At 36.8% G+C, this 23,108-nt stretch overlaps 1 protein-coding gene across 2 annotated transcripts in view; it reads left to right on the top strand.

Annotated features, from left to right (window-relative positions):
* The window catches only part of TDRD3 (tudor domain containing 3), a 114,478-nt gene that overhangs the window by 47,106 nt on the left and 44,264 nt on the right, over window positions 1-23,108 (top strand). For both annotated transcript variants that reach the window (XM_062566921.1, XM_062566922.1), the window contains 4 exons: window positions 10,970-11,130; window positions 13,771-13,912; window positions 22,149-22,220; window positions 22,835-22,984. In XM_062566921.1, coding sequence (XP_062422905.1) covers window positions 10,970-11,130; window positions 13,771-13,912; window positions 22,149-22,220; window positions 22,835-22,984 — 525 coding nt within the window. The remainder of the gene's footprint in view (window positions 1-10,969; window positions 11,131-13,770; window positions 13,913-22,148; window positions 22,221-22,834; window positions 22,985-23,108) is intronic.

The following is a 23,108-nucleotide window of genomic DNA, read 5'->3' as shown; positions in this document are numbered from 1 at the left end:
TCTGACAGTCTTCTATGATGGAACAACTGGCTGGGTAGACAACATCCACTGCTCTCTCCTCATCTGTCTTGACTTCAGCAAGGCTTTTGACACTGTCTCCCATAACATCCTCCTAGATAAGCTCTGGAAGTGTGAGTTAGATGAGTGGACAGTGAGGTGAATTGAGAACTGGCTGAAAGGCAAAGCTCAGAGGGTCGTCTTCAGTGGCACGGAGACTAGTTGGAGGCCTGTGGCTAGTGGTGTCCCCCTGGGGTCAGTACTGGGTCTAGTCTTGTTCGACCTCTTCATCAATGACCCTGGAAGCTAGGAGGAGTGGCTGATACTCCAGAAGGCTGTGCTGCCATTCGGAGAGATCTGAACAGGCTGGAGAGTTGGGTGGAGAGGAACCTCATGAAGTTCGACAGAGGGAAGTGCAGGGTCCTGTGCCTAGGGAGGAATACCTGCATGTACAAGTACAGTCTCAGGGCTGACCTACTGGAAACCTGTTCTGGTGGACAACTAGTTAACCTTGAGCCAGCAATGTACTCTCATAGCTGAGAAGGACAATGGTCTCCTGGGGTGCATTAGGAAGAGTGCTGCCAGCAGGTCGAGGGAGATGGTCCTGCCACTCTGCTCGGCCCTGGTGACACATCTGGAGTGCTGTGTCCGGTTCTGGGCTCCCCAGGACAAGAGAGACATGGAGCTACTGGAGAGAGTCCAGCATAGGGCTACGAAGATGATCAGAGGAGCACCTGCCCTATGAGGAACAGCTGCAAGAGCTGGGCCTCTTCAGCCTGGGGAAGAGAAGACTGAGGGGGGGATCTTATCAATGTGTGTAAGTATCTGAAGGGAGGGTGTCAAGAGAATAGGGCCAGACTCTTTTCAGTGGTGCCCAGTGACAGGACAAGAGGCAATAGGCATAAATTGAAATACAGGAAGTTCCACCTGAATAGAAGGAAAAATTTCTTCCCTGTGAGAGTGACGGAGCACTGGCACAGGTTGCCCAGAGAGGCTGTGGAGTCTTCTTCTCTGGAGATATTCAAAACCCACCTGGACATGATCCTGTGCAATGTGCTATAGGTACCCCAGCTTGAGCAGGTTGGTTGGACTAGATGGTCTGCAGACGTCACTTCCAACCTCAACTGTTCTGTATAATTCTGTGATTTAACCTGTTTTGTTTTGACATGGAATTAGAATTTCACAAAACAACATTTCCCCCCCCCCCCCCCTTTATGTTGCAAGGGCAGCAAAGCAGGCTAAGAATGAAAGCAAAGCAGCTGTATGATTATGATACATAATGATATATGTTAATAGTGTCTTGATTTACCCACTAATATACATGATTATAAACCTCTTGTTTACCTAGAACTGTATATCGTACAGGGTAGGTGGATAAAGTGCAAGATGATACAGCACTTTGTATGCAACAGAGTGGTGTTATAATCAAAACTTTGATGTACTAAAATTTTGACACATATTGTGTATTTAGTTGAAGAATTAAGTTTGCCCTCATCAGTATGCCCTTCCTGTTTTCTTCCTTGTATTTAGCCAGCAGAATGTATAAATCAGTGAGTTTTATTTTAAAACAAGTTGTAGTTTTCAATTCAAATCATTATTCTTAACTTCTAAATATTGACAATCTGTATCACTGATGTTCTTGGTAAATGCATTTCAATACTGTTGAAATTTGATGTAGTAGTAAATCAAGGCAGGCTTCTTTTAAGAAAGAAAGATTGAGAAAAGAAGCTATTTGCAGCTGTTTGGATTTGTATTTTGTCTGCTGATGCTGTTGTCTGAGTGGAGCAGTGACTGATGTAACACAGTCTACAGCTGTGTATCTTTCTCCTTTGAAGAAAGGGGGGGTCATTAATATCATCAGCTTCTGAAAAGCCCACTTGAGACATTCTCCGTTGCAAGATAGATCATAGTTTTAGTCAGACAATAGTCTGCACATGAAATAAAACTTTTCCCCTAAACTTAGTTCCATAAAATAAGAAATACAATTATTAAACTATCTTTTTGTGAGTATTGTGAAAACATTTTATGAACTTCTGCTATTTTATTGAAATACTACTGATTGATTGTTTACCTCTTTAGGTTTTGGGGCAGCATGCTGTTTGAGATATTTCAGCGCTTGCAGCTATTTTCACTTACGTGAATTTTTGGTTTAGCTATTTCTCATATCTATGGCTTGACTATTTTTATTTCACTTCAATTTCCTGTTCTTGAGCTGTGGAAAACACACAAAACAAATTATTTTCTTTACCAGCTGCTTTAGCATTGTTTGTTCCTCAGTTGCTTAACTGAAGTATTATGGAATTTTGGATTTCAGGTTATACAATATTGACCAGATTCAACTGTATTTTGTTAAATGTAGTCATCAAAGTAAGGTTTGTGTGTGTGGTAATGCTCACCTTAGTTTTGCAATTGAAACATGGTTTCATTTTGAAAGTGATTTGTAATTTTCAGAATTTTGTCGTGTTCTGTTGATCTCTTTGAAGGTTATTTTTAATATTCATTCATTACTGAAAGTATACCTAGTAAGTGGTCTGTTTCTTTCGGAGCAAATGTTTTCTAAATTTCTACCATAGTTCAAATGGTCAATTAAATGAGAAACATTGTAGTTACTTTTTTTCTCAAAAATTGATCGCTGTTATACAAGAGAATCTTGTTACATACTTGGTTTGTTTCAAGTTTAGATGTACAAGTTATCACTTGGAGTTTTTACTGTTTTTCGTCTGAGATTAAAGAAAGTGAAATTGTCATTTGTTTCCACAAAATACGAAGGACTTTGCACAAAACAAAGGACTGTGCTTGAAAACTGTAGAGCTTTGAAATGGCTGTGAGATAACAGCCACCCTTTACAGGAGAAAGGTACTGCATATGTGCACCCAAAAATACACTTGTATTTTGCAGAATTGCATGTCAGGAACAATGAGCTGTGGCTTAAAGCCTGCTAGCGGAAAAGACGAGAGAATAAAGAAATAAATGATAATTTATTTTGTTCCTAGTTTTATACTTTGTCTCCAGTTTCTAAAGATGAAAGAGAGCATTTAGAAGTTATGCTTACTGTATCTGAGCAAGCAGAACTTAAATTTGGTGCAGTCAGGTTAGAAAGGATCAGTTGATCTTCATCCTGAATCCTGAAAACTGACTCATGATATCACAGGTTTGATAGCAAATATCATAGTATGAGATTCACAACACTTAGTTTGATCATTCAAAATTTTTTGAGAGAAGGAATTTTTAAAACCCAGAGAAAAATAAATGAGTAAAAAGCAACTACTTTATCAAGGGACATCATAAAAATGTAACTTAGTGTTTTGTGTTTTGGTAAGATGATTGAATATCAGATCCAGGTCTAATGTGTTTCCCTCGGCTGGAAAATCTGAAAGTACTTGGTGCAGGGCCTCAAGGAAATTTGTAAGTAAGAATGAGGGACAGGGGCCCAAGTACTACAGGTGCAACATGGCTAAAGAACTGATTAAAAGATGTCATCAGTTGTTTGTAATGACAGGAAAATATAGAGCTAGAAGCTGGATTTCTGATTCTTCAAGGACAAATGTTGGAAATGAGCTTGTGATTGATTACTATTGGTGTTAAAAGTGCAGAAGAAATTTATGCATGCCTCGAAATTAAGGTTGCCTTTCAAATACAAAATTAGTTTGACATATGCTATAAGAAGAATTACATGATTTAAGTTTACTTGTATGAAGTTTGAAATTGCATGTTTGGGGCCAGTTAATCCTATTGTAGGCTGGGAAGTCTGTATTTGGGAAGGAGTGCAGAGGTTAGAGACTGGATTATAGAAAGTATTGTTGACCGTAAAACATGCAATGGGGCTGTGAATATGTAAATGAAATTAGGAGTTATTTCTGAGACATTTCCATGTCTGAAAAGACATTGCTTAGACTGTTACAGATGCTGATTGTATAGTGTTGGTCACTGGTTTTGAGAAAGGTGTAAATCAGATGTGGCAAATATGGAGGAGGATTAATAGGAATGTGGAAAAGAAAATATGTTGAAAGAGCTTGTTTCTTAATTTAGCAAAATTGAAACATGGAGGGGCTGTAGACTTTGTGAGCATATCAGAAAGGAGGAAAAATAAAAGGGGAATAAGATTATTTTAAGTTAAAGGACAATTCTCTATAGAGAAGTGGATTTAACTATTTGTGAAGAAGTCTGGGTTGAAAACTGAAAAAAAAAAAAAGATATTTAGTCATTAGTCTAATACTATTCTGGAACATATTTTTCAGGTAGCAGTTGTCAAGACAAAAAAAACCTAGCTGTTCTTAAAGGGAGCTGGATAATCTTCTGGATGGGGTTATGCCTTATGGTTGAAGGACTTGGCAGTAGACATGAATGATGCAGGAATCTAATGCGATCCAAATTTTCCTTTTGAAATGTGATTCGAGGTATTTTTGTTTCCCAGGTTGTCAGATAATTGAGACAGGTCAATGGTGCTAGATTTCTTCCATTTTTAGTAGTTAAAGAGTGAAAATAAAGACTGAGGGAAAGAACATTTCTTTTCTTATAGACAAAAGATTCCAGGCAACACTTGCAGTAGTTTCACGAAGCTGGAGGAAACAGGCAGGACCAAGGAAAATTATGGCTCTTAATGGTCTGTGTTATAGGACTTTTTAAATTTGGGGGGCTTGCGTGCTTCTGTCAGTACTATTAAGGAGCCATGAATTTTCACATATGAACTTTTAGTAATATTTTATTTACTTTTATTTTTTAACCTACTGTATTTTATTTAGATCCTAGACCATAGGGAATTATTCTGCCAAAAAGCTGGGAACCATTGGCAGGCGGGAGATAATATTCCAGCTTTCAGATAATAATAATGATTGCAAAGAAAAGATTGTGTTCTTTTCACAGAATGACTGTGTTTTGCAATTTTTAGCCCAGATTGTTAGATAATGTATGGAATCTTTGCTTTTCTAACTTTTTTTTAAAAGTAAAATAAAGCGGATCTGACTACTTAAGTGCTCTTACTTAATATAAAATGTAATATATAAAATATAGGATGTATAAAAATAATGTCACAGAACTATACATTTAGCATATAAAAGATAGAACTTGCTTTGTGTCAGTAGAGAATATAGTTGAGATAGGAATGATTTGTTTATATAATATCTCAGAAGAAAGTAGTCATTTGTTGTTCAGAAATGCTTCAGAAAGCAATAGAAATTATATGCTACAGTTGTTCCTCTCATTTGCGACAAGGATCAGCACTGCTTGTTTGCTTGTTGAGAGCATACAGTGTATTTCTATTTTCCATGGAAAATAACTTTTGTGATATTAATGCAATATGCAAATATTTGTGTACAAGATGACATAGAGTCTGAATGTGAAGTAGCCTAGATACTTGACCATTATAGGTGATTGTCAACTTTAGTGTAGTGTTTTTCAAAAATATTGTATTCACTCATTTGTATCTGTGTCTTGCATGGCTCTAAAAATCAGTATTACCAGCCTTAACCACAAGATGGCCATGTTTGCATAGGATTTAAAAGAAATGTCCTCGCCCTGATCATAAATATACATGAAATATTTTTAATGGAATAAAAATGCAAAGAAGACTATATGAAGTTGTAAAATGTGAAATTTATTAATGATATTACATTTATGGCATAACTTACTTTTCTTTTGAGTATGTTAATGTGCTATTATAATTTAAGCATTGGACTGCTTGAAAAATCACTCTCAAAGTACATATACTTCACTGCCAAATTATGAATGCATTTCAAGGTGGTCCTACAAAGTCTGTTCCAGAGTGTCATTTTGATAGTAAATTTTGGTTAATGGCTCAGTAGAATATGAAGAGTGATAGTGAAATTTGTAAATGACATCAAAGGGAAGGACGATGCACCAAATAGTGAAGTGAACAAGGTCTTTGGGCAAGATCTTTCCTTTACTGAGATCAGAGACTCAGGATTTCTTCCTTTTTATTCTAATGACTGTTTTTTCCCAGTCATACAATTGTGGATTTTAGGATGCGAAAGGCATCCTTCTGGCATCTATCATATGCTTATTCAGTTGCTTTTTGTGCTGAACCCTAATTGTTTTGGACTTTCCAGATAGTTAGCTGTTCTTGATTGCAAAGCATTGTGCACTGTAGAAAAGAATGACTTGTTTCAGAGATTCATTATCCCCGTTACCATTATATACCTTATTTCTACCTTTTGATTTATTAAACTTCAAATTCCAGTCATTAGGCTTGTGCCGCTTGCTGTTATTTTAAATTTCAGAGCTCTGACTTATTCAGGTTTTTTGGTGTAAATTAATTTCAAAGCTAAATAATTAACATTATAGTAGAAATATTTCTCTTTTTTTTACCTTGAAAAGGTAAGCAGATCATTAATGATCTTATGAAATACACCATCATTCCTCAAATCATTTTGCTTATGTTCTGTATTTTAACTTATATTCTTCTTTTAAAATCTGTTTCTTGAAAGCTATTTATAGCATTACTAATGTGGCACACAGAAATATTTTTATAGTTGTGTTTATATAGTTTTTTTATTCTAAGGCCATCCTGAGCTGCTTTTCACAGCATTCCAATGTTAACACATGTTCAGTTGCTTGTCCAGTTTGTAAATATTTGTGGAATGACTGGTTTCTTGTGTAGACTCCCATATTATTATTTAGACAGTGCTGTCGTTCTTCTGTTCCAAATAGTGCAGTTATACTTTGCTCTTTCTTTGATGTTTTGGAATGTACCAGCATCAGATGACTTTCATCTCCCCATCCTGGTACTATCAAAGAAGTCACCAAAAGCATGGGAAAGAGGAGTTCTGTGGAGCCTGTGATTTGAAGGAGCTAGGAGCAAGTGTTAACAGAGTGAACTTAAGGACCTTGTAACTTTGGGCTGATGAACTCTATTGGCTGTGGAAGCAGCGCCTACATGATCCAATCATTACTGGGTTTGGAGAGATATTTTTGTGTGCTCAGTGAGAACAGCGACTTGCAAAATTGACTATTAGAATTGCCTACCATATCTTTTTTAACTTTACTGCATTTAGAGGATTTTAATGGGTCTGGTTTGGGGTGGGGGAAGGAGGGAGAAAAGAGCCATACCCCACATACCTTTTTTTGCTAAAGATAGCTGAATACCATGGACTCTGGTGCCCAGGGGAGTTATCCTTTGTGATCTGCGAGAACCCCAGGCAGTAGATGGGCTCTAATTCTGGAGCAGTCTTCTAGATAGGGTCGCAGAACCTGGTGTACCTATGTGACAAGGTCCAGCGAATAGTGAGTCTGCATATATATTCCCCCCAGTGGCTCACATATATGCATGTACATGTGCGCTGCTAACATGGCTGGCAACACATAAAACAGTGCTTTTACTAGCAGCCACATAAAGACAGAAAGTACTCCCACAGTCGTGACCACCAACAGCCTGATCCTGTTCCTCCTATCTGGCTAATCAGGATTGAAGTTTGCTAGTGGTTCATATGCACGCAACGTGGATCTCTGCAGTGGTCGGTCTTAGACACTTGGTCTCTCCAGTTGCTGGCCCCCATATCCTGGCACTCGTTAGACCCACGGCCTCTGCCCTCCATTGCTGGCACTGAGACCCTTCGTCCTTCTTACTAGCTAGTCCAGTGTGAAGTGTGAGTGCAGACTGGGCACAGGTACACACAGAATAGGGAGTGCACTCGAAAGGCAAGTAAGTGGGAATAGAGAGAATGAGAAGATAAGAAAGCAGCAATCAGGCAAAATGACTCAAACAAGCCATCTGAGCAGCACCTTGCCTATAGGCAACCAGCCCCTTTTCATCCCCCTTCCTCTTCTTTTTTCCCTCTTTCCATGTTGGTGCTCTCCTGAATCCACCTTGGTCCCTCCCTTTTTCTAGCTTCAGTGTTCCTGTCCTCATCACATGATACATTTTACACAGTCCCACAATTCCGCTCAGAGAGCCTGTAATAAGTTTGCTTTTGTCCATCAGACCCCCGATAATCTTGTTTTCCTTCTTATCAGTTACAGAGTTCTGGCTGAAACTCTTTCAGGTTATACTTGAGTGGTTCCTGCAGCGGCCCATCAGTCAGTGTCTTAAGAGTACTGGATGTCACTACTGTCTCTGTAACCGGCTCTTTGTTAGGGTTTGTGTATCTGTGTGTCTAACTTATTACTTTTCCATCTCTTGCCCTATGCTGAAGAATAGTTAACCAGATATCTTTATAAACCAGATATCCTTTCATTCTCCGGATCTTTATAGTTTTGTCAAATTTCAGTCCCCCCTCCCCCTTTTTTTCAAAGGGTAGAGACTGTAGTAGTGTTCAAAGAACATTGCTTCAATCACAAGCCAAGCGTATTGTCCATTTTCAGAAATAATTAAATTGATGTTTAAGCTGATGTTTTAAAATATTTTTCTCCTCTTTCGCTGTCCTGGCAGGGAGAAAAAGTCCTAGTGATGTAGAAATTGTCTGGCATGTTCAATATACTTAAGGCAACCAAAGGCAGGGCATTTTATAATGGAAACTTTATCAGATGGGATATAACCAATTCTAATAGAATACTTGATAATTCACTAGGAATTTTTTATTGGGCAAAGCTTGTCTTTTTTCTCACCTTTTTTGTATATGTTGTGGTTCAACTGAGCAACTTTCAGTCTGGCTGACTCTTTCTGACTAAACTTGTAGATGTGTCTACTAACCATAGCTATTTTGGAGTCGGGGGGAGAAATAAAATCTTTTTTTTGAGTCTCAGAATAGTTTTCTGTCCTGATTCTCATGATGACTGCTGCAGTAATCAACACAAAGAGTCCTGGGGTAGTAGGTCTGCCTTCCGGATTTGCCTAACATCCTGTGATAGTAGTCCCTTTTTCTGCAGGAAGACTGAATTTTTTTTCTGTTGTCACAGTGTGCGCTTTTTATGTTTCTTTTTCTTTCTTTTTTAAAGAAAGTTGAGGGTGAAGAAACACTGAGCTGAACTGAGGCTAGGAGACACAGAAGCTCTAAGGTCTTGATTAAGACCATAGAAATAATAGTTGTTTACGTGGTATGTTTTCAGAATGCTACAAGCTCCTTTTTCACTTTTGCACCTGTTTTTTCAAAACAACATGTGATATCCATTGCGAAAAAATGTTAAAGAACCAGACCCTGTTGTCTAAACTCAACGAATGTGCAGCTCTGCTTTATTGTAGTGTATGCTACACTAGATAACAGCAAACATGAGCATGTTTGCATATGTATTTATAGTTAGCCTAGCTCTCACTTCTTCAAGCTCCAGATTTTTAAGAGAACTATCAAGCAGTTATTTAAATAAGACAAACAAGTACCCAGAACTAGAATTTGTTAGACACTTATACAAGAAATAACCATCACAGTAAAGGTCAGGCCGAGTACCAGACCCAACTAGAGATGTGGCTAACTAGAGATGCTTCTCATTTACCTAATACTTTTTCATCTGAATTTTTCATAAAATTGTGTAAAACTGAAAATTGTTAATTTATGACAAGCCTAAAGTTAGTGCATTGAAGCAACCTGAATGAGCACTGTGGTTCTTTTGCTACTATAGAAAGAATCTCTTTTTCTATAGAACTCCTAGAGGAGGAAAAAAAAAAATCATCTTCTGTGACTTCTTTGCTGAAGTTAACCAGTAAAGAGAAACTTGTTTTCACACCGTACATTATCCAATTTGATTCTATTGAAATCATGGGAAGAAAAATTTCCATTCATATTAGAAACAGAATTAGTAAGATAATTATAATTGACATAAATAAGGTTCATTCAGAAATGACTGAAACTCGATGCAGTTTCTCCTTGTTTACATTATTTTCCTCAAACTTTCAATTAATGAAGAAAAATGATACAAAAGTTTTAGGTTTAAGTATATTTCAAATAAACATAACTTACTCCCTTCAGCTTGCCAGAAATCATCCATCCACAATACTCTATAATTTGTGATTTTATTTGAAGTCTTAAAAGGTGCATGGTCTTTCAAATTTTAAATTCATTTGGAAGTGTGAAGAATATCACAGCTATGCAGAAAACATCATTTATATTACTAGCTGTTGTTTCAAAACTGTAGGACAGTTTTTTGTGTCTCACCCTAAATGAAGTCGCTCTTATCTCATTTCTTTTTCCTAATCGCATGCTGCTGTTTTTTATTTATTCAATTACCTCTTCTTTTTAGATATATTCACATTCTAGGTACTTGATCTCACTTCATATTCTTCTGAGCTACCTACTCTGTTTCTCAAAGGGAAGAAGCTGATAAGTGCATTCTTTTTCATCTTTTCTGCTCTCTCTTGGGTGCTGGAGATCAGAGGAGAGTAGCAGATTGTTCAGGGTTATTTCTCAGAGATCAGAATAATCCTACTTCCTTACACAATGAAGGAGTAGAGAAAACCACCACAATTGTTTACTCTGCTGTAACCCAAAGTTGATGAGCGTTTTTTGTTTGTTTGTTTGTTTGTTTGAATTTTTTTTCAATAAGATATAAATTGTGATATGGATATGTTGCATCTTTACCTAAGTCAAGAGACAGTGATGTCTCTTGAGGTTAATGTATTATTATATTACGTTCTGGTTGCACCTTTGAAGAGGCTGTGCTTCCAGTCAGTTTTTACAAAACAGTTGTATTTGAAATGCAGTCTTGTTGCAACTTAGTCCTCAAGACTGGCTGTTTTCTGTAGAACACTATGGCACTGAGAATTTGTGGGTACAGCATGTGAAATTTTATCTGTACTCTGTAGCATTTTGGAAGTGGCAGCATTTGTTTGGTGTATGGTGTTTTTTGTGTACTTTTCCATGATTTATATTGTGGAATTTATAAAACATTGTGATTCTCTCTCTGGAACAGCTCTTTTTACTTACTGTATGCTCTAAAATATCATGAGTGATAGAAATCGGACCTGACTTGCTTAATCAAATCATACTTTGCTTTGCCTGGGGGCATCTGCTAGTATGTCTAGATAATATTGTATGTTTGCTTCATGATGTTAACAAACATTTTTATCTTTTCTATTTTGCATGTATAGCTGCAAGGGCCATGTGTTCTACAGATACAGAAAATACGCAATGTTGCTGCACCAAAGGATAATGAAGAATCTCAGGCCGCTCCCAGAATGTTACGTTTGCAGATGACTGACGGACACACAAGCTGCACAGCTGTTGAATACAGTAGCATGTCAAAAATAAGGTGAACAACTTTCTTTTTAGAGTTTTTCTTGGTACTTAAATGCCCTTAACATAATGGAAGCATCCTTACTAATGTGTGGAAAAAATGCCTGTCAAAACAGCCTGTTTTTGGCAGAGAAGCAGCAATGCAAAAGACAAAGTTTGGTTACTTCTCTTTTGTTCTTTTTATTACTGTTCTGTTTTTTTAATTTTAAAAATAATGTGTGTCCTCTGTTATCCAGAAAGCTGTGTTCTTCTGTTCTTGTTCCATTTCAAACCATGATAAAGGCAAAAGTCTGTGGTTAAGTTGTTGAGCTTCAGTGGAGTGTTTCCCTCAAGATTAAAAAAAAAAAAAAAAAAAAAAAAAAAAAAAAAAAAAACCCACACAACTCCGCCTTGCTCTGTGCCCCCTCTCCTCCCTCCTGCTATATGCACACTGTTTGATAGGATTTTGATTTGCCGGCCAAGTCCACCTGCAGTGTCTGAAAATCTGTGCTAAAGACAACCTGTAAAGTTAAAAAAAAAAAAAAAAAAAAATTAAGCAAAGTGAAATCTTGTAAGAAGAGAGCCAATAGAGGTGTGCAAGTAAAACTAATAAAATATCTTATGTAGTCACACTCCTTGGTTAGAAAAACATTTATTCTTCTCTCCTTCCTAAACTTTGTATATGGAGAACCTTAAATTCAGCATGCGAAGGTATATGTGAATATAACTTACTGTTCAGTTTATGCTGAGGTTCATACTAGAAGAAAGGGAATTTATGCAGCCATCTACCGAGTCAGAGTTAACAAGGCAAATGGCCTTTTGGGTGTGTGTAGACTGAGGTCAAGTTTTCATTTTTAGTAGTAGTAGAACTTTGATAACAAGAATATCACAGACCTGACACCTAACTTAAGCAGCTAGTGCTGCTTTACTACGACAAGGCTTTAACTTGCACTGTTTTAATAAATATTTCTTCAGTTAAAAATGAAGGTATAATAAAACTAATCCCTGTTAAACTTCTGGAATTTTCGTGTGTTTGGTTATTCAGATGTTGAAAATCATCTCTGGAGTCGTGTTTTGCTGTATGTCAACTTATTTTGGTTAAAAACAAACAAACAAACAAACAAAACCCACACACCTCTGAATCTTCTTCTTTTGTCTTTCTCTGCTGGCTGCAACATAGACCTTTTATATGTTGTTTTTTAATGTTAAGCTACTACTGAGTAGAAGCCCACTTGCAGTTAGAGTGATACTATTTGAAAAGGTAGAACAATTAATGATAGTTTAATTCTGCCTTTGAGCCATCAGACCGTGGAATATCATATTCTAATGTGGAATATAAAAGGGCAGAAAAGAAAGGCAAATAGGCTCCTGTGTAAGTAAATTTCATATCACACAATACTTAAGGAAGTACACTCAGCAGAATACATAATTTGAAAGCTTATAGATGGTCTCCAAAATGTCACAGAACTCGTTACTCTGTTGTAAGCATGTAAGCTCTTCTTTTTAAGTAACCCTGTCTGAAACTAAATCTTGATGTGAGTATGTGATTGTTTCAGGTTTGAAGTTGGACCATTAATTTTGAATAATAGACTGTTTCACTACATGGTGTTTCTTGTTGAGCAAATGCAGAGTTTGCTTTTAAATAAGAAGTTCTTGTTCTTAATGAGTGGTGATTCCATTTACCCTTCTTTTTGCATAATTCTGCTTTATTGCCCGATTTGTTTTTCATCTATTTTTTCTAATCTTTTATCAGAACAATACAGAAAATCCATTAATATTGCTAAGGTTAATGTCATTAGTGCTAAAGTTGGCTGACTTCACTGTGAATGTTCCTCACTGTGTGGTAAAGTCCCATGATTGCAGTGATAGTGTTAGCAGATTTTAAAGAGGCTGTTGTCTCTCATTTGAAAGGTTGTAACTGACAGTTCTTTTCTGTTTCTTACAATAAAAATTGCTGTTCTCTGGCTATGTTACTTATCATATTTTTCAATTATTATTTGGAGATCGATGATTTTTTTTTATGCATCTAGCTGTTGTTTTTCACAGGGAGGATTAAACTGACAAAAAGACGAGTACCTCCCGTAGGAGCTGACCACAGAGAGCAGCCATATGTTTTTACAACAAAGAGTAATGAGGGAAGAAGCACTACAAGGTGCATGAATTCTATATTAATTCTGGATCAATCATGGGTATTAGTTACACACATTTTTTTTTTCCTGACAGCTCTTTGTTTTTTCCCAAGTTAAAGGCCTAAAACAAACGAGGCGATTAACCATCTGGAGAATCTCTGTTTGTTGACTCTAAGTGGATCCTAGGATGAGGAACTTATTTTTAGACAGCTGACTTTGAGACATCTTCTGTTAGTGTAGACAAATCACATCCTTACTTTGATATTGTTAAATTAGATTTTAAGCAAACAAACAATTTGCAAACATTCATCTTTGTTAGAATCTAATTTGCAATATGGCATATTTGTTTCATGAATGGGAAGCATTCCCCCAAAGCTATTAAAAAGTTCTGTGCATAGTAAAGAAACTATTGCAAAGATATTTGATGCTGGTCTTTTATTGTGAAATAAGACAATGTTTGCAATATAATAGCAGTAGACTATTATATTGTTTTTGTTGAAGAATATTAATAAACATATTTGAAATATTTGTTTTGTTTCTACTTTTAGCCTGAACACTCCACCTGGAACAAAAATTAAGCTTTCAGGAATTGTTGAAGTGAAAAACGGATTTTTGCTTTTGGATGACAGTAACACTGCAATTCTCGGAGGTGAAGTGGAGCATCTTATAGAAAAGTGGGAATTGCAAAGGGTGAGGTAACATCACTGGAAATGCTTGTCTTACAGAATGCAGATTATATTTAATGACCTTAAGGTTAATGTTAGCTGAGAAATTCGATATGATAACTTTTTAGAACCTTTACTGTCCAAATATTTTTTTTGCATGAAGCCAAATATGTGTAAATAAATCTTATACATTGTGTTGCATATGAAGAAGTCATAGGTGATCTTTGTATGGGAACTGATTCCTTTTGTAATCTGAAAGGTCTGAAAATGTTTATCATCAATATTAAATGTATTTTAGTGCAGTAATGGTTAGTCACTTCCCTGAACAGTGTTTTTGGTACTGTAAGTTATAAGATGATGCCTTTTACAACTACAGTCTGCAGAGTGTGGGAGGGAGAATATGGTAAGCTTACAGAAAGTAGGAAAGTTAGCACACTTAACTACACGTTGTGTATTGCAGAATTCATCCATGCTTTAGGTAAATCTGTGATTAGAAAGATGAATTGAAGGTTTTAGTCTTTCAACAAGCCGTGAATATATGTAAGCTCCTTTACTGTTTTAATGTGTTTACTGTCCTAATAGAATTAGTTAAGAGAAAAAGTCTTCCTTTGCTACATTTTGTCACAAATGAGTGGAAGTTTATAGAGCAGGTGGTTGTGACCCTGTTACAAGTTGGCTGATATGTATTATGCGAAGTGACTGATTTAGATTGCATTAGTTTGTCAAAAGAATGCAGGGTGCTTTGCATACATTTAGCGCTTTTATAGTTGCAAGTACATTTTTTAAAAACATTCCTGTATTGGGTAAGTTTTTCAAATGACACTGCCTATTTTATAAAAAGGAGGTTCTGAGAATAGCAACAGAAACATCCAAATTTATCATTTATACTCACATTGAACATAAAATCTTGTGAATACTCTGTCTCATTAGAAAACTTTAAGTTTTAAGGTTGATGGGAAGGGAAAATAAACTTGTAGTACCAATAAGTTCTTAAGAATGATAATTGGTAAAAGAAGGCTCGATAAAATCAGCTAGGTTTGTGAATGATATTTTAAACACTCACTTTTCATGTTTATTCTACCTAAGCTTCAAAAATAAATGCTGTTTCATAAATAATTAATATATTTTTGAGGTCAATGTCAAGAAATAACTACAGAACATGTTCTGATTACAGTAAAGACCACTGAATAACCATCAGTAAGCTACTGACTCTGATAACTTCCAATATTTTTTGTTAGCCAGTTAGGCTGAGTATGTTTACTAAGAGAAGTTACGAAGTAGTCACAGTTTTAGCCTGTTTAGGTACAGTATAGGAAATTAATTATTTCCTATAATTGAATTCTCTGGTTCCATCTAGCGGTTTACCAGAGAAAAAAATTCTTTTTGTGACTAATTCTCTCTGAACTTCATAGCACGGCTCCCAGTAGTAAAATTATAGTTGTCTACAAATTCCCAACAAGAGTTGGTCAAGTGAAGCATGACCGTTGGGAATCATAGTTCCAATTCTATTATCCAGATTGACAGCTCCAGAGATGAGGATCAAATAAATCTATAGAAACTGGATGCTATTTAGATAGTTCAGAAAACTTTATAGAAAATGTCAACTTTCAAAAGTATTTGAGCAAGGACATTTCTACTGCTTGTCTAAGCTTGCTAGTCAGGATTAAATCAAATAGTGAACTGTGCCTGCATAGATTTCTGTGACTATTTCAAATTATGCTTTTTAAGCCAGTATTTTTTTTTCTCTCCACTACTATGTCTGAGGAGCATTAATTGGGCTTTTTGTGTTGAAGATAAACTTATTTTTATCTTATGTTTGCTCAAAAAGTTAATGATTTGAAATCAAATAATGTTACAGGTTGTTTGTCAGTCTTAAATGTTTGCCCTTGTACATATCCATGCAGCTTCTAGTTGTGTAGTTGCAGTGATATTTAGAAGTGCTTTGTACCATTTTGTTCCATTTGATATGAAGCTTGAAATTGCTCAGGCGAGGAATCAAGTTTTCATAATAAAAATCTCACACTACAGATGTAGCCTATGTGGACTGAGTGTAATATTCTCACGTTACAAATATAGTTTATATGGAATGAATGCAATATTCTTTGTCTCATCATAGGGTAATTCTTCTATAGAAATTTCCTTCAATTTTTCAAGTGTCATATATTGAACAGTAAATGAGAAATGAGTAGACAGTAAATGAAAAAGGCGACTTACTGTGTGATCTTTTGAGTATTTGGAAATGTAAGATATAATGTGTCACAGGCTGCTTTAGATAAGGGTAAATTTGAAAGCATGGTCACTTCATAGTGTTCCCAGTGTTCTGGTGATAATGGGTGCTTCAGTCGATGAGGACCAGTGTCTGGGAGATATTGTTGGCCCCCTTTTTATGAGCAAAGAACTTTGTATTGCTATTAGTCAAAATAGGAGATGATCTGCAATCAAACTTTGCTTAAATAATTAGTGAAACTGTTTGGTAGGCCTCTTTTTTTTTTTCCTTTTCCTTTTTTTTTCTTTTTCCTTTTTTTTTTTTTTTTTTTTTTTTTTTTTTTTTTTTTTTTTTTTTTAAACACAGAACCAATCAAATTATGGGTAATCTAAAGGGAAAATCTCTAGTATACTTAATGATTCTTTTGTTTTGGGCAATGTGAGGCTAATTATTTTATTTAAATGATGGGAAGAGGAAATAGTTTTATATGTATTTCAAAATTCATATTAGAAAGAAGCAAGAGTTGGGGAGAGTAATGTTTAATGTCTGTGTATTCATCCTTGTATGGTAAGCGGGGTCTATTAGAAGATTCCTTGGGAAATAAGTTCTAACAGCACAATCCAAATATAGCAGAAAGAGTAGAAACAGCATACCAAATGCCTTAATAATAAAATGCTTACTATAAGTGATCAATTAGTACTACAAACCTGTTTAATCATAAGTTAAAAATTATTGCTCGTGTTGCCAATTTGCCCTTCTTTTATTGCAAGTGGAGTATAAATTCCCAAGCACCTGTCCTGAGAAAGCAGATATTCTCATAGCAGCCAAAGCTACCTGAGAAGAAAGGACTTTATTGTGTTTACTTCATGTTGTTCATCCATTAGACAGAATCCTTTCATCCTGGATAAGAACTTTATGCAATCCATAGTTATGATTCAAAATCTTAGCTAGTATCAGTAAATAGGGAGTTTTGCTAAATTTGTAAGTGCTTTTTTGTTTTCTGCCAAGTTATTTGCTTCCACAATAATTTGGAACAATCTTTCTTGTATGTTTTTGCCTTGGTCCTGGTTTAGGAAAGAAAAAAATGAAAGTGTAAACTTAACGTAAGCATGTTTTTTCCTCATAGGAGATGAGGATTTGACTGTGATCAAATTCTCAGGTTATCATATAAACATTTTTTTATAATAGTTGAATTCAGTGCTATGGTTCATTCAAAATTTGCGTACCTTTCCCTTGATCCAAGCCAGAAAGTGCAGTGTTTATGGGACTGGATCACGCAATTCTACATTTACTCAGTAGATTTAGGATGCTCAAATCTTCTGTAACAGACTGGATGGTAGTACAAGTAGCTGCAGGAATTAGCGTATATATCATAGAGCTCAGGGATTTGGTGCTTGCTGCAGTAAGTACAACATTCATGGTGTCTGATGTTAGATGATGTCTGCAATGTAAGATGTCAATTGGAGTTAGTCACCCTGAACTCCTTTTATAATCGATGGAGACGAGCAGATTTTAAGCCATGATATATCTGAGGGGTAACATAATCCCTTAAATCCCCATTTGTCTCCATTGGCTCTAAAAAGAGCCCAGGGTCACTAACTCAGGTATTTACATTGTACATGCTGTATAAAGCCAGATGAAATCCTACCCTAAATGCCATACTCTCAGGCCAGCAAGGAAGAGCTTAACTGTAGAGGTACTTTGATTACCTTCCCTTAGAATGCCTTTCCTGTTGGAGCAGTGGTAGGTTGGAAGACAGAACCTTACTTGGCTGCGTATTGGCCCTGAAATGACTCCTGATCTGTGCTGCCTTAGTAGATATGGGAAGGTATGAGCATGCTCCAGTGATCCGCTCTTGTGTTGGCTTGTAATTCTAAAAAGCCACTTGGAGTGAACTGATTGGTACTAAAGCAAAATTTTTCTGCATTCTGCACTTCTAAGTGCTTTGTTTTGAATAATTTATTGAATGTTTTTATTGGGGCCGAAAGATTTTTTTTTTATTTTATTAAAGGAATTAATAAACATAAGTGATTTAGAAAATGTTCTTTGGCTCTTGAATAAAAAACAAAAACAATAACAACAAAAATCCTCTCACAAGAGTGGTGATTTGGGTTTTGTTTAGTCAAATTAATACCTTGTATGTATTAAGAAATTTACTGATTGTGCATCAGATTAAAACATATTCACGTTTATCCTATTTTACATCATCATTAGATAAATATTATATATGGACTTAAACATTGAAAACTTTGACTGCCAGTGGCCAGTGACAAGTGATGTATATAATTATGCGTAACAGCCCCAATGAAGAAAAGTCCGTAACAAAATAAAACTCAGACAATAAGAAATGGAGAAGATGATAAAACAGATGCATTGTAGGAAAATATAGTTTAGCATTTCAGCAGTCTTGAGGACCTTTCTCTTCCTTTTCTTTCCATTTCTGAAACCAAATATTTCTGTGTAATATGAAATAATTAAGAGGTATCCAAACATGGATTCCAGTGAACTTCATTATTTGCAGCTTGTTGCTGTTGTCAGAATCTGTAAGGAAACGGGAACAGTGCATCAAGCATAAATGGATATTTTCTTGAAATATTTTATATCCTTTCTACATCGCTGATGACTAGTAACTTATATTATTTGAAAATACATTGTTGTCAGGCTTGGCTTTCTGATGACCTAATTCTGGCTAAGGATTTAAAAAATTTCTATAAACAATAGTCTTTTCAGTAACTGTAGATAAGTTCATGAATTTGATTCCCTATTTTAAAGCTGCTAAAACTATTTGCCTTCACAACCTCCTGTGGCAACAAGTGCCAGAAACTCACTGTGTGCTGTGTAACCCAATCTGCTGCTAGTTTAGATGAGTGTCCACTTGTTCTAGTATTGCAGAATTTGGTAAATAACTAAGTAGTCTGCATTTGCTCTATTGCCTTCACAGTTCTGCAAATTTTGATCATATTCTTCCTTTCTGTACTCTTCAAAGCCTTCTTCTTGCTCAAGTGGCCCAGATTTTTAAGCCTTCTAATAGGGCAGCTGTTCCATCTGCTTTATTTTTCCCTGTATGACTTATCATAGAATCAGTAAGGTTGGAAGAGACCTCTGGAGATCATCTAGTCCAACCTCCCTGATCAGCAGGGTCACCTACAGCATGGTAGACAGGATTGTATCCAGGCAGGCCTTGAAGATCTCCAGAGAAGGAGACTCCACAACCTCTCTGGGCAACCTGTGCCAGTGCATTGTGACTCTCATAGGAAAGAAGATTTTCCTTATTGTCAGGTGGAACTTCCTATGTTTCAATTTCTGCCCATTGCCTCTTGTCCTGTCACACGGGACAACTGAAAAGAGTTTGTCCCCATCCCCTTGACACCCTCCCTTCAGGTACTTGTACACATTGATCAGATCCCCCCTCAGTCTTCTCTTCCCCAGGCTGAAGAGGCCCAGCTCTCGCAGCCGTTACTCATAGGGCAGGTGCTCCAGCCCACTGATCATCTTTGTAGCCCTACACTGGACTCTCTCCAGTAGCTCCATATCTCTCTCGTCCTGGGGAGCCCAGAACTGGACACAGTACTCGAGATGAGGCCTCACCAGGGCTGAGTAGAGGGGCAGGATCACCACCCTCCACCTGCTGGTAACACTCTTCCCAAAGCACCCCAGGAGACCATTGACTTTCTTGGCCACAAGGGCACATTGCTGGCCCATGGTCAACTTGTCATCCACCAGCACTCCCAGGTCCTTCTCTTCAGAGCTGCTCTCTAAAAGGTCAGCCCCCAGCTTATACTGATGCATGGGATTATTTTTCCCTAGGTGCGGGACCCTGCACTTGCCCTTGTTGAACCTCAGGAGGTTCCTCTCCGCCCACCTCCCCAGCCTGTCCAGGTCTCTCTGAATGGCAGCACAGCCCTCTGGTGTGTCAGCCACTCCTCTCAGCTTGGTATCATCGGCAAACTTGCTGCGGAGGCACTCTGTCCCCTCATGCAGGTCATTGATGAAAAAGTTGAAGAGGATGGGACCCAGTACTGAGCCCTGTGGGACACCACTAACCACAGGCCTCCAGCTAGACTCTGCACCACTGAAGACGACCCTCTGAGCTCTGCCTTTCAGCCAGTTCTCAATCCACCTCACTGTCCACTCCTCTAACCCACACTTCCTGAGCTTCTCTAGGAGGATGTTATGGGAGACAGTGTCAAAAGCCTTGCTGAAGTCAAGGTACACAACATTCACTGCTCTCCCCTCATCTACCCAGCCAGTCATTCCATCACAGAAGGCTATCAGGTTGGTTAAGTAGGATTTCCCCTTGGTGAATCCATGCTGACTACTCTTGATCACCTTCTTTTCCTCCATGTGTCTGGAGATGACACCCAGAATGAGCTGTTCCATCACCTTTTCAGGGAGGGAGGTGAGGCTGACTGGCCTATAGTATCTTCCGTTTATCTTCAGTGAAGCTTGTTGGCTATCTCTTGTTGTTGTCTTATTCGCTCTTGTGAGGAGATCTTCAATCTTTGCACAACATTTGACTCCCCTGAAAGAGCTTAGTATCATCTGTAGACTTGTTGGTGTCCCTGTTTACGCTCTTGTCCAAGTTATTGAAGATGTTGAACCCAGCTGTCTTAGGCAGTGATCTCTTGAGACACCTTACTGCTAGTTCTTATCTGTCTGGAAGTGTTAAGCCCTATTCATTATTTCCTATATGTTAACTCATTCTCAGTCTGGAAAAAACCCTCTCCTACAATTCCATGACAACTTCTATTTTCTCTAATAATCTATGTGGAATTCTGCCAAAGACTACTTGAAAATCTTTAAAACAAGCAAGCAAAACTCCAGCATCACGTAACTCGATTTGTTAGTGAGATAGGACTTTCCTCTACAGAATCTGAGTTGGCTCTTTTCTGATGGACTGTGTTTCTCCATGTGTCTGTTGGTTTTATGCTCTGTTATAAAAGCTATCATCTTAACAGGGTTGGAAATCAGACTTACTCTCTGTAGTCCCCAGTGCCTTGTAGAGTCCTTTTTGTGGATCGAGTTAGTAATAATTTAATTATAATAATTCAGGTGCAGTTATGGAAAGGCCTGTGTGTAACTGCACAACTGTGAAATAAGACAATGAAGTCCAAATAGGAGCTATAACTTATATTGAAAAATAAACTTTTACTATGGCATTTGGCTAAATAATTTATGTTGACTTAATTGTATGACTCTAGATTTTTATTGACTATAATAAGAATTTGAACACCTAAGCATAGGCATCTTTACCAGGAGATAAGTCTTAAGACTAAGTCACGCTTAAAGAACAGTACTGAAATTCTTAGTGAAAGAGTTGATTTCCAAATGTTTCAGCTTTATGAGTTAAAAAAAAAAAAGTCTAAAAACAGAAAAGAAAATTCATAATCATAAATTAACGATTCTGAAGTAGAGGATGCCATTCAGTGTTCCCTTGCTGAAATTTGCAGTCTAACTTTTAAATTGTGTATAGTATTTTAATTATTTTTGAGAGTTAAAAGGTAGGCTATTGTACATATTTTTCAGTTTCTGAACACTGTTGCTGTTAAGTGATCCTGGAATAAAAATAATAATTTCCAGCAAGCATTCTCTACTCAATTAGGTTATTTTATCTTTTTATCCTTTGAAAGTCAGATCAGGTAATCAATGCTTCAGAGCCTTGTCGGTACTGATTTGTATTTTTGACAATTTCATTTATGTATGGGTTGTTGTTCTGGTTGATTATAGACAATGTTTAATTATTGCTTCAGAAACTGAAGAATTTATTAATAATAGCTGCATGTTGCCCATTTCTCTTAAGTACAGGTTACTGCTGACTGACAAATGATTCCTGTGTTAAAATGGCTGATATTTTACAGTTCTTATCTGACACTGAAGGACCATAGATACTCACTTTCACTTAAGACAAATATTTGATTAAAGGGGTGTCATACTTTTTTTTTTTCCTGCTTAAAATATTTATTTGGCAAGTTTCATCGATGTTCTGAAATAGAGACTGTTGCCAGATAATCTAGTTTTCATTTGCAATTTATTAATCAACAGTTTTCTTTTACAGAGTTTAGCAAAACACAATAGGAGTAACATTGGAACGGAAGGCGGTCCTCCCCCTTTTGTGCCTTTTGGGCAGGTATGGTGAACTTCTCTGTCATTGAAGCATGGCATATAAGTTGAAGGCACAACATTTCATGAAATAGCCTGGGTTGTGATATCTAGGGGCTCTAGTTCCATTTGCCTGGAGGCTACCAAAGCACCTTCAGTCATGGTGACCTGAATCCAAACAGTTTGATCTTTGAACAGTCACAGCATTCAGGGAAATCACTGCTATTAGTCATAAAAAAAAAAAAAAAAAAGCCGTAGTTGGGTCACTTTATTGAACTAATTCATATCTGATATTTTTTACTCAAGTTCGCACTTCAATTTTATTTGGTATGGGAGGCCTTTGATTCTGCCTACCATATCTTGCAGGCACCAACCTCTTCCCTTCTTCTATAACAAAGATGTTTACAAAAATAGTGTTAGCCACATCATGAGCTAAGCTGAAAATGTAAATGTCATTCTTTGGCCTCTCTTATGGACCAGAGATGTTTACTGTCAACACAGATAACTAAATCTCCTGTGTGTAAGTTTGTGTTATCACAGTATTTTTCTAAAGTTGTGCTACTCTGATAGAATAATGCTTTATTTTTTTTGCAAATGAGAGTAGACAGAAGAGTTAATTAAAACCTTTTTTTGTACTACCAGAAATGCGTGTCTCGTGTACAAGTGGATAGCAGAGAGCTTGATCGCAGAAAGACTTTGCAAGTGACAAATACTACAAAACCTGTAACTGACAATGACGAATTTGAGAAGCAGAGAACAGCTGCCATCGCAGAAGTAGCAAAGAGCAAGGAGGTTAGAGTACATGCACTGCAACACTTCACTAACTGTGTTTGATCTTTTATTGTTATTTTAAGTACTTTTATCTTAAATCAAAAATACTTTCTGATGTATGTCTCCTTTTATACCTCCTTAGAAA

Source organism: Rhea pennata, chromosome 1 (genome assembly GCF_028389875.1).
Source record: "Rhea pennata isolate bPtePen1 chromosome 1, bPtePen1.pri, whole genome shotgun sequence".
NCBI classification, from domain to species: Eukaryota; Metazoa; Chordata; class Aves; order Rheiformes; family Rheidae; genus Rhea; species Rhea pennata.
The sequence above is the reverse complement of the archived record's forward strand: the minus strand, read 5'-3'. Positions and strand labels throughout refer to the sequence as shown.